At 37.3% G+C, this 12379-nt stretch overlaps 1 protein-coding gene across 2 annotated transcripts in view; it reads left to right on the top strand.

Moving 5' to 3' along the window:
• Positions 1–8161, top strand: part of LOC123310569 (amyloid-beta-like protein) — a 187513-nt gene extending 179352 nt beyond the window's left edge. For both annotated transcript variants that reach the window (XM_044894089.1, XM_044894090.1), the window contains exon 9: positions 5643–8161. In XM_044894089.1, the coding sequence (XP_044750024.1) occupies positions 5643–5900 (258 nt within the window). In that variant the 3' untranslated portion in view covers positions 5901–8161. The remainder of the gene's footprint in view (positions 1–5642) is intronic.
• Positions 8162–12379: the final 4218 nt, after the last annotated feature.

The raw sequence follows: 12379 nt of genomic DNA, 5'->3' as shown, positions 1-12379 counted from the left end.
AAACTCTAGAACAGGTCGAGCAGTTCAAATACTTGGGAAGCTTCATAAATACTAGGGCTAACCTAGACAGGGAAATACACAACAGTATGAATTCGGCATCACGGGCATACTGGAAGCTAAAGGACAGAGTGTTTCAAAATCACGACCTCAATCTAAAGACCAAGACAGCTGTTTGCAAAGCAGTGGTCCTCCCAACGCTTCTTTACGGAAGCGAAAGCTGAACGCCCTACAGGCGACATATTAAACAGCTTGAATAAACGCAACAACGTCATCTAAGGCAGATAATGCACATTAGATGGTTCCACAAAATTTCGAATGCACAAGTCTTGCAACAGTCAACGTGTAGCATCTGCCGCGGACGGTTGTTCTTGCGACGCTCTGCATAATCGGTATTTTATATCAGTAAAGTGCTCCAACAATTAACAGTCGTCACCATGGATTCGACAAGCGACGGCGATTACACGGAAATGGAGATAGACGACAATGGTACATGGAAGAAGGTACGCCATAAAAGGAGGAAAAACAGGAATCCTAACTCTCCAACATTGCGTAGCCCTAAGAAAAAAACAACTCCATCTGCACCTGAGTCAGCATCGGCGACACCAGCGACAATCTATCGCATAGACTATGAAAAAACACCCGATGGGAATTCCGAAGATGGCACATGTGTGCGTACGAATCTCCCACATACACAACAAACAGAAAAAACAAATAAACAAAACAGGCAAGCTCGAAACATGAACACTGACAATGATATAAGAGGCAATCAAACATCTGCGAAACCAAATACAATGCACAAAACATTCAAAAATTTATTCCATATGAATACACTACCCAACACAACTAGAATACAAATTGCGAACGCTTGGATAAAAATACTACCCGACAACACAGATATAATAACACCAACAAGGCAAGGATTCCTAATCAAATCTGACAATACAAGAGTCAATTTAATTAAAGCTCTGGAACACCTCAAAAAGGATGGAATCATAACGAATTTTACAGAAACAATGGGAAATACAACACATAATCCAATAAGAAGATCCTCTGAATCGTACTCTGCTGTAATTTCACATGTAGAGATAGAAATTGAAGAACAAGAAATTGCTACGTTATTGACCAAAAACCAAATAAAATATCGTTACTGCAAGAGGATCATCTCAAAAAAAACAAACCGGCCCTCACTGTTCATTAGAATGATAACAGGAGATATTACATCTTACGAGAGACTCATTAATGAAGGGATTTATTACAAATGCAGGCACTATGTAGTAAAACCCAGTTATCCACCAGACCCTATTCCCATACCCTGCACTAGATGCTCACAGTTCACACATACAACCGAGGACTGTAAGGAACCAATTAAATGCAACAAATGTGGAGGGAATCATAGAGACAACCAATGCGAAACGAACTCACCACAAAAATGTAATGCATGCAATTCAACAGACCACGTTGCATGGTCAACAAAATGTCCCAAACGACCACTAAAACCTATAGATGGGATACCTAACGTGAAAATAAGGTCAATCAACAAAAAAAGCTCAGAAATGGACAAAGACAAAACCGAAACGAGTAGAATTCACAAAAGCATCACAATACACGATTACATAATTGAAACATATATAAACAAAATTAACAAACCTAAGAACTCCGATAGACAAGCACTCATTCAGAAACTGCAGAAGCGATTCATGGAAACATATAGAATAAATACTATCCCAACCTTCGTAGGGAACCGTCTCTATGTGCTTATGTTCGACATGAATAAAGAGCCCAGATCAATTGACACTGAACCCTCAGAAGGGGTACAACTCCATCAAGCTATCAATGATCAAGGCAGTCTACTGTAATATAAACAGTATCAATAACAAAAAAGAGTTGATACGCCATTATATAGAAAACAACAACATAAACTGTGCAATGTTTGTAGAAACCAAGACAAGAGAAAACAGCAACTTTCACTACAGAGATTGGAGAACGATATTTAAACACGGAAGTGTTTTGAATCAAAACATCCGGGGAGGAGCACTAGTAATGGCTGAAAAAATGGTTCAAATAGGAAAAAGCAACCCACCACATCTGAATAATGCTTGGAATGATGTTTTACATTTCACCATCCCCTTCAAAGACGATAAAATTCACATATTCTTGATTTACATGCACCACTCTAGTCGGCTGATCGAAGAGAACCTGCTCATTAAAGCATCTCAGTACAAACATTGCATCATTTTGGGAGACTTCAATATAAATACTCGAAGAAAGGTACAGCTAAACAACTTTCTCAGAAACTCTGACTTCACCATACTGGAGACCCCTCCAACATTCTTAATGCAAAACAACCCAGACTCTACACCTGACATGATATTGTGCACAAGAAATATTAAGCATAACATCCTAAGAATTAAGCTCACTCCTGACTTAGGCTCGAATCATCTGGCGATTGAGTTCACAATAGATACTAAAAAAAATCCCTTGAAATACCCTCAAGAAACCAAATTTATATTTGAAAAATGCAGCACAGAGGAAGTCAACAAACAAGTAATGGAAGAAATAAACCTAGAAGCAGAAGTCACACCAGCATATATTACACTGTTTCATAGTACACTGGCAAGAATAATAAAACACCAAACCCCAATTTTGAAGAAGAAGTATTATAGTCAAACACTTCCTCCATACATTATTAAACTAATCAGGGTTAAAAAACAACTATATCGGGAGTACAGTATCAATAAGGATTCAAACCTGAAAACAAAGTTCAACAATCTCAATAAAGACATCCAAAAGCTAATCAACAACTACAGATCCCACAAATACCTACAAGCATGTAAGGAAATTGAAGATCAGAAAGGACGAACATACTGGAGAACAATTAAGCAATTATCTAAATACACAACCCACAACTTAAGTAACCCTATACAAGCTAACGGAAAAACTGCGACAAATGACAGAGAGATTACAGAAGCCTTTGCAAAACACTTCCAAAATATCTACAGGAAAACTATTAACAGAGATTTCGATGAAGACCACAAAAAAACAGTAGAGTACTGGTACCAACACAGCTTTCCTTGCACAGAAACAGAAGCTAACATAGAACCTATAACAGAAGAAGAATATTATAAAGCTCTAAACCACGGAAAAAACACAGCCCCCGGTTACGATAACTTGCCCAGGAGAATATTGAGGAAATTGGATCCTAGTATTCACAATACAATAATAAAAATATACAACTTCTGCATCCAAAACTCTTACTTTCCCAACGAATGGAAGAAAGGCATTCTAATTACCATTCCAAAGGCTAAAACGGACCACTCTAAGCTAGAGAATTATCGACCCATCACATTGCTATCTGTACTGGGAAAAACGTTTGAGAAAATTCTATCAGAGAGGATTCGTACTAAGCTAGGAGAAGCTGTTCCACCATACCAGTTTGGATTCAAAACCAAAAATTCAACCACTCACCCTTTACTAATCCTAACATCAAACATACAGTGTAAGAAGAAAAAGGGAACAAAGTCGGCAGCCCTTTTCATGGACATACAAAAAGCCTTCGATAGTGTCTGGCATGTCGGACTTATATACAAACTGTTCCACCTTCATTGTCCAATCTATCTGCTGAAAATAGTTAATCAATTTTTAGTAGAGAGAACTATTCAGGTTCGTGTAAAAAACGAAATTTCAGAGCAGTTCACACCACAACAAGGTCTCCCACAAGGCTCAACTCTCTCTCCATTGCTATACAACTTATACTGTCATGACATGTACAATCACAACAACCAAAGAGAACATCGAATCAACGAACAAGCTTACATATTACAATTTGCCGATGATACAGCTTTAATTACTCATGATAAAACAATTGACAAATGCATGGATAAATTACAAGAACTCACAGACGTCACTGTAGCATGGATGAGGCGTTGGAGAATACAGCCAAATCCAAATAAATCAAAATTAATAATTTTCAACCATAAAATCAATGCAAACTCCAAAAATATCCAACTCGGAAACCACATGGTCATACCTACAAACCTGTGCAAGTACCTTGGCATTCAAATAGACAGCAAACTGAGCTTCAAAACACATATTAAAACACAAAAGAAAGCAGCCATCACCAGAGCCGGACACTTTAGATCGCTTACCTACAAAAACTCAGGAATCAGCACCAAAACAGCGAGCACAATTTATAAGATGATCTGCAGGCCTTTATTGGAGTATGGCTCTACGACATTCCTGAATACCCCGAAAACAACACTTAAAAACATCGAAGTAGCAGAAAGAACTTGCCTAAGAAAAATAACTAAACTAAGAAACCCTAACAATCCAATGCATAATCCGTCAAACCAACTCTTATATGACACAACGAATATAGAACCTATACTGGATAGAATAAACCAACTTGGCAAAAAGTTCATCTCAAATCATACGAACAGATATATTGTGGACCCATTGATACATCATTACCATGGAGAAACTAAAGCTAAATTACCTCTGCTACCAGCTTTCGAATATTTGAAATCGTTATGATAACTTTTTCAATATAATATACTATTATTGTTTAATATAAGCAAATGTAACTGGCTGGAAGACCTAGGTCGATAGCCGTTTGACTGACTGGTCAATAAAGTTTTTTTCTCTCTCTCTCTCAAGTCTTGCAACGCGCGATTTGTACAACAATTGAGACTCAATTAACGAGGGCCCGACTCAGATGGAGCGGCCACATTCTGAGGATGCAATACACAAGACTCCCCAAAATAGCTCTGTAGGGCGAATTCATAGAGGGAGCCCGGAAACCAGGAGGAAAGTACAAGCGGTTTAAGGATATACTACATCAATCCCTAAAATCAGTTAATGCCAATCAAAACTGGGAACAACTAGCGTTAAACAGGTCACAGTGGAAGTCTTTGGTACACAGTTATAATGGGGACTCGAGAAGGATACAGCGGCGGCCAGACCTAGTTGGTGACTATCCATGCCCAGAGTGTGGAAGGACCTGTAGGTCACAGTTGGGTCTCTTCAGTCACAGAAGGGCACACAGTCGCAATTAGCCCTAAGAAAGTATAATTCTGTTCGCACATTTTTTTTTCGTTGGCTTTTTGTACATTTATTCCCGGTAACAGGATGCAGCAATGAATCAAAGAGGTAAACACTCGTTATAAGGCAGAATTTTGGGTATCATTTCCCCAACAACAAAAAAATCAATTTCTGAGTGTTTTTTCCTTTTTAGGAAAGAGAAGTTAAGAAAGGGTAAAAAACTTTAGGTGTGCTTTTATACTTGAAACTAACCTGTTACCAATTGAGTAGTATACCTTTACTTTTTTATCTATTTTTGGTTTTACGCCCAGCTTGTGGAGATTCCCATAAAATTTAATGCCCATTAAAATTTCAATCATTCATTATTCCCTTCTAAAATGATAGTTTTAAATTTGATGTGTTATTAAATCTTAATGAACGTTCCTGCAACTGGGCCTATGTCTGACGAAGCCATAGCAACCAGTTAATTCGGGGTAGAAAATTTGGCGTATGATACAAAAGCTTAGGGAATAAAACCATGTCAATTGGGAACAAATTACTTATTTCGATTTGAAACTGTTCAATAATGAAATTAAATTTCATCATACTTTCTCTTTTATTTTCAGACCTATTCCGTTCGCAGAGAAGTATATCATCAGCACGCAAAGAGTGTTGCTTTCACTTTGGTATTCGCTGGAACGGCTTTGATAGCATTGTTCGCGGTGGGCTTCATTGTTGTGAAAAAACGCTCACATAGATCACCGAAAAGCCAAGGGTTTATCGAAGTGGATCAAGCTGCCACGCCAGAAGAGAGACACGTGGCCAATATGCAAGTCAATGGTTATGAGAACCCTACCTATAAATATTTCGAAGTAAAAGAGTAATAAAGATACACACAAACATTCCTTCATTTCGACTTAGCGGCATGAGCCTTCGTTTATTTCGAGCAATATTTTGAGATGTAAAGTACTTCATTTAAATATTGATTTAATCAAACTCTTACTGGAGTATTCGTAATATCCCATCATGATATTAATTTGAATAATGAGTGTGATAACTGTTAGAGCAGTGTTAGTATTTTTAACGATATACTTAAGTGATATTGGATACTCCAAGAATCCACGTTGTACTTAAGTTTGGTCACATGAATTAATAACTAGCTTTTCGCCGTTCGATCCACAAAATATCTAGAAAATTCGACGCCAGGTGCCATTTATTGTGGTTTAGAAACAGCGTGTTCCGTGAAAATGGAACGCAGCTACCAAAAACATATTTATAGCTAGATGTATGATACCCTCCAATATTCTTTCAAACCTAGGTAAAACTAAAAAAATGCATGTTCAAAACCACCTGCTTTTTGTACAAAGACTTTTTACTTTTCTTACCTATTTGTAAGGCTTGTTAGAATCGAGATTATATCCCTTTCACAATTTTTTCAAGTGTGACTCACAACTTTTACAATAATTGGGTGGAACCAGATTTTTGCATTCAGTAATATTAATTTGAACATCTGTTAAGGTGAAGGTCAGCTAAGCTCGTTAGGTGTACAAAGTGAAGTACTCTGATATATCTAGCTAATCAATGTAGATACCATACTACATATATTGCTAAATTTATTGACTGAATTGTATGACTAGTTCCATTCAGTATAATTAAAACCGCCCAGAAAAGGAATTTCCTTTTTTTGTTGTAATGACAATTGATACTATTAGCTAGGAACCTTCAAATCATTATGTATAGATTGACTGTTTTATAATATTTCTTACTTTCACAATTTTGAAGATGCAGCTTCTAATATAGTCTAGAGTTTTTCGAAATGTCGTATCAGGGGTGCCCATACCTGTCGATTTCAAACAGAAGTCTTAATATGGTGGGTGTTAAAATAGAAAATGTTACTCCATGTTCAGAAAAAAACACGTCCATCGAGTTTAATAAAGAGAAAGCAGATAAAGGACAGATTATTGTAATCTGGTCAAAGTCGAGTGTTTGGGTGCCCCTGATTTTCATTGATGAATTTCCTGAGAAATAAATATTTTTCCACTGAATAAAATATTCAAAAAAGATTATTTCAAAATGGGGTAATATTTAGTAGATATCCACAATATATTGTTGATTCGTGTAAACTCAGTACGTTCATTTGATTGTGTTTCTATCCTATTCAAGTGTGAAGAAAATGCATAAGACAAAAAACCAGTTATCATCATCATAAATATACTTAAGTATCATATAAGCTTCTGAGGCAGTTCCTTCGTTCGCATTCATTCAAAATCGTCAGGAAATGTGAAAGCGACATATGAAGTAGCCGTATGTTCACCGAATAGAATAAATTAGGCTTGTTTTTGTGGATGAAACATTTTTCATGGAAAGATGTATGCTTTTTTCCTTAAAAATATGAATGATTTTTTTCGAATCGCAAGATGACTTGATAATAATGCGTAATGGATAAGGTTGGAACCTATTTACTTACCACAGCTTTAGATTGATACAAAATTATCAGGGATCTAAATATCAAAAAATATCAATATAAGGTTCGATTGCCTTATGTAGAGTTTCAGCATTGTCGCCAACATTCTTGATCTCTGGTCGTTTTTAGTGTTAATCAATTGCATCGATCATATCTGAATATTTTCCATGCATTCCTGAATTTGTTTTCTTCGCATTGAATCATATTTCAATTCTTCGAAAACCATATCAGAAAAATGTGTTGTGAAGACCCACGCAGATTTCCAATTGAAATTTTCAGTGCTTATTCTCATCACATAAACGTATCGGAAATCAATTCTGGTTTATGTTCGGATGTGGTGAATGCAATACATTATAAAAGTGATCCCAATCATTGTACTGTATATGTTGTTCATTGTTTCATTTAATTATTCACTCTTTGAGTTCCCATCAAATATAAGGACTCATTTCTCAAGTATCTGGAACTGCTTTGTAAATTTCAAGCGATCTATTGAATGATTTTTGTGAATCGATGGAACAAAAATCTTTGAGTGGGTCTAGATACTAGAATTTCGTTTTTGTGAATTTTCTAGTATATTATACAAAAGATGTTGATTCTTATTAGAACGTAGACGTAGCATTTATGTTTTGTGGCCATGTAATTTAAATTTAATGTAATAAAATATTAAACTCCTATTTTAAATCGCCTTTTTATACTTGCCTAATGAACCTTGACATTTTTCGCGCTTTCTATGAGTGAGAGGTCCAGAAGTCCAGAAGTGTTTCTCCAGAGGTGTATTCTGTTGTTCAACCCCCATTGTTGGACCACTACCTTCTATTAGTATCTTTTCCAAGCCCACAGAAAGGCTCATATCCAGCAGGTCTTAAGCTTGATGCTCTTTTCACTAGTTTATGGGCTTTTTCATTTCCTTCAACACCACAGTGTCGTGGTATCCACTTTATTGCCAGTTGCTTTATGGTATTACGCCACTCCCATGTCAGCAGAGATCCTTGGCAGTGTGATTCCATAGCGACCCCAGGGTGATCTGACTGTCCGTGGTGATAGTAGAGTGCATAAGTAGACAGCCATCAGTGTCTCGGTCTGTAGAGGGCTTTAGAGATCCTCTGTTTAGGTCTATATACGCCAATGCCGGTGCCCCTCTCTGATTTTGATCCATCAGTAAACCATGTGGATGACGTTTTGTCCAAACGATTTACGAAACCTATTGCATTAGGACAGTCAGCTATGGCCGTTTCAAAGGGCGTTTTGAAATCGAAGATGATTGGCATACCATCGGATGGTTTTGCCAAGAGGTTTGAGTCCAATTGGTTCAATATCCTCATAAGTCCAACCCAGTCTCCGGGTAGGAGATTCCCGTTAAGGGATATCTTTATTGCTTGTGCTTAGTCATTGAGTTTGAAAAAAATGTAAGAAATCTACCCCACAATCGTGATGGTAGAAGAAAGAGCTCAATAAACATACCACAGACAAGACGAACATTCAAGGAGAATCTTTGGTGGAGGTTTTCTGCTGATCAAACATAATAGGTATCAGCATATACCTGACGGTCGGTATACCTTGTCGTATAACATGCAACAATTTTGATATTAATAATATGCAAAAAAAAACTGTACAGCCATCCAAAGCCCCACCCAGAAACGCACAAAATTTCATTGAAAAACGGCAATTACCGTTTCCCAAAAAAAATTATTTTAAGCACTCAAAAATGAAAAATAAAAATGGGTATTTAAAGCATTTTGTGAGAATGGTACAAGCTGTCAACATCGACTGAAATATGCCTTGATAATAAAGGAAAACAAATGCATTATCTTGATGAGATGGACAAAGATGGCTGTCTATGAAGTCTGCGACGAACGAGGAAGGTCGTCAAATTTTATGGGATTTTTATGGCCGGTTGCAGTTGAAGCTCGCCAGTAAGTACGCTCCTGTAGATCAACAGCTGTTATTTTATAAACAAGCTGATCGGACATTGTTCTTTTCATTGTCTTGTATGCGCTGTTGCCAAATCTTAAACTCCGCACAAAGCGATTTAAATTTTAAAACCCCATATTTGAAGGATGATTTTGAATAGTTTCCGCGGTGAATTTGAAAAAATCATGAATTAAACTCATACTCATTCAGTTTAAACCTGCATATGCAGTGATAACCCAAATTGAGGAGAATTCCCCATTGTCCATGGCTTTCGAGGTTCTGTAACTCGACTGCAACGCCACGTTCAGTTCAGTTCAGATCACTCTGACGTGACGTAGGATATCACGTCATAATGCACATGATTCAAAAATCTAACATTACTCTAGCAGAGTTTCAGAATTACATCTCGGAGGAATGTGAGCGAGCAGATTTTCAGGTTACTTTGCTCTGATCGTAATAAAGGAACGGTGTGTGTAAAACAGATTGAGAAGATGCTATTCTGGAACGAACCATCTGACGTGACGTGGACCACGTCATAATGCGCATGATTCAAAAATCTAACATACGATTTTGCGCTGAAACGTTCAAATTCTTCTGACGTGACGATGACGATGGAGTGCATTCCCAGGTAACGTCAGAACAATTTGAATGCTACCTCGCAAAATGGTATTGTAATGAATCCGAATTTTCTGAGAAAACTGGAATTCATTTCAGTGCATTCCTTTCATTTCACATTTCCGCCTTTAAAAATATTTAATTTTCAAATTTTCAATGCATTCATTCCGATAAAGCAGAGTAAATGTAAAAAACCGTTTATCTGTGTTTAACGTTGTTTTTCTTGCATGCCGTTGAAGATTTCGACGTTTTTCTGATGTTGATATGCGATAAACCGGAGCTGATCGACGTTTTTTACTCTTGTCGCATTCTGGAATTTTCAGATTTTTAACGTGTGGGGGATTTGCCTATGAAAGCAGATTTTCCCCCCCGACGGGTCTGTTTGCTCCTTTCTCTTCGATTCTTCATAGTGAGTAACCTTTGATTACCTGTGTTTGCGACGATTCGTTCAACAAATTTTTAGTTCGAGACGTTTTATTAAAGTAAATTTTGTTTTGCGAGGGTTAGTGCTTTTGAAATTAATTTTTTTCTTCGTTTTCCGCGAGTGCTTTGAAATAAAGGAGGTAGGTCCCCGTCTATACCGTTCAGTTTCTTTATTAGACCTACACCGGTTATTTCTTTGACACTGCTGTATTGTATCTCTTTTTGTTATCTTTTACCGTACTTTACCCTGTTTCGCGAGTCTGACTTTTCTTTCGCTATCAGCAGTCATGGAGCGTAAGCCCTTGGGGTAGAGAATAAGAGATACCGCTCGTCGTCAGTGAAATCCCGTAGTTGCGCTGAAAATAGACCTTCTCTTCGCTATCAGTCATGGAGCGTAAGCCCTTGGGGTAGTGAATAAAAGTCTCGAGTAGATCCGCCCTGGTTGTGTTTCTTTCATTTTTGGAGAAATATAATTAATTACATCCCGATACCGTATAGCAAGTCATTTCACTTCGCGAGGTCATCCTTAGTATCCATTTCGTCAGTTCTGGTTGGCGCATTTTATTGAACAACCGTTGATTTTTCACTGTACCCGGTATAAACTTTATAAAGTGCTCGTGATCGGATCGAATTTCCCGAATGTATGTTTGCTGATCGATTCGCTCATATTTCATACCTACACATATTTCCGTTGTTTATATAATCAGTTTCCGAAGGTGTGAATAAACTGGTACGTAATTTAATTTTGACTACTTCGTTATCGCTACCACCCTAGATAACAAGGAACTCTGTCTCCGACTAGCAGCTACTCTGGTAGGTTTGCTATTCTTCCTAGTGAAAAGAATAGCTGGCGCTCGAGATAAGTTTCTCCTACAGTGACTATATACCCCATGGGGTCACTGTAGTTTCTCCGAGGAAACCACGTTACAGTATGTTAGATTTTTGAATCATGCGCATTATATGGCGTGGTCCCGTCAAGCCAGAGTAATCTGAACTGAACTAACAGATTATTCTGACGGGACGTGGAATCACGTCATAATGCGCATGATAGATGATAGGAAGCGTTCAAATTGTTCTGACGTGACGTGGGACGTGCATTCCCACGTCAGGAATCAAGAAGGAATAGTAAAGTACTGTAGGACAGTGCTTCCCAATGTGGGGGCCGTAGAATTAGTATATGTTTCAAAAGAAACGCCGGGTTTTCGAGTGAAATTTATATTTATAAATAAATAATTTGTATTCTTCTATACTAAGAATTTAGCACTCCCATGTTATATTCCGATGGCTCTTAAAAAGATCTACAGGATTAGATTTTTAGTCTTGTCTTCTCTAAGATCTCATGATTTTCCACATGACCCTACATAATAATCATCTGTAGTAGAGATATGTCACTTTTGCGTTCTAGTCAGACTTTTTAGTTTGCTATAGTCGGCTATGAGTCATCTGGATACAAGTGTCCCAACGAAAATTTGACTCCCCCAAGAACTCAGAAACGAAGACTTTTCGAAGATTTTAAAGAAATAAGTCAACTTCTGTTATGGAAGGGGCGAATTTTCATCATGAGTTTGTTCCAAAAAAACTTTTTTAATTAAAATACATCCTCCATCTTTTTCCCATTCCAAAAAAAAATTAGGAGTTGTTGTCACCCTCAGGTGGTTTTTTCGAAACGATATCGTCATTAGAATTCTTTCTCCCTAATACTTGCAAACTTGCAAATTATTTTTGGATTCTTAAAAATTAAGGTTCTTCAATCTGTTCAATATCACCTATTGACGGTAAGTTCGATTATTACATTATTTCGTGACTAATGAACGGATTTTGAAAATTTTAACTGGGTTGTGTACAGAACATAAATAACTTTCAACTAACCAGCACTTGACCTCCCTTAGTTTCTTAGTTCTAGAAAGGGGAGGTCAAATTTTCGTTGGGACACCCTGTATACATAATACA

The sequence above is a fragment of the Coccinella septempunctata genome, chromosome 3, assembly GCF_907165205.1.
Source record: "Coccinella septempunctata chromosome 3, icCocSept1.1, whole genome shotgun sequence".
NCBI classification, from domain to species: Eukaryota; Metazoa; Arthropoda; class Insecta; order Coleoptera; family Coccinellidae; genus Coccinella; species Coccinella septempunctata.
This window is presented reverse-complemented; position numbering and strand designations above follow the sequence as displayed.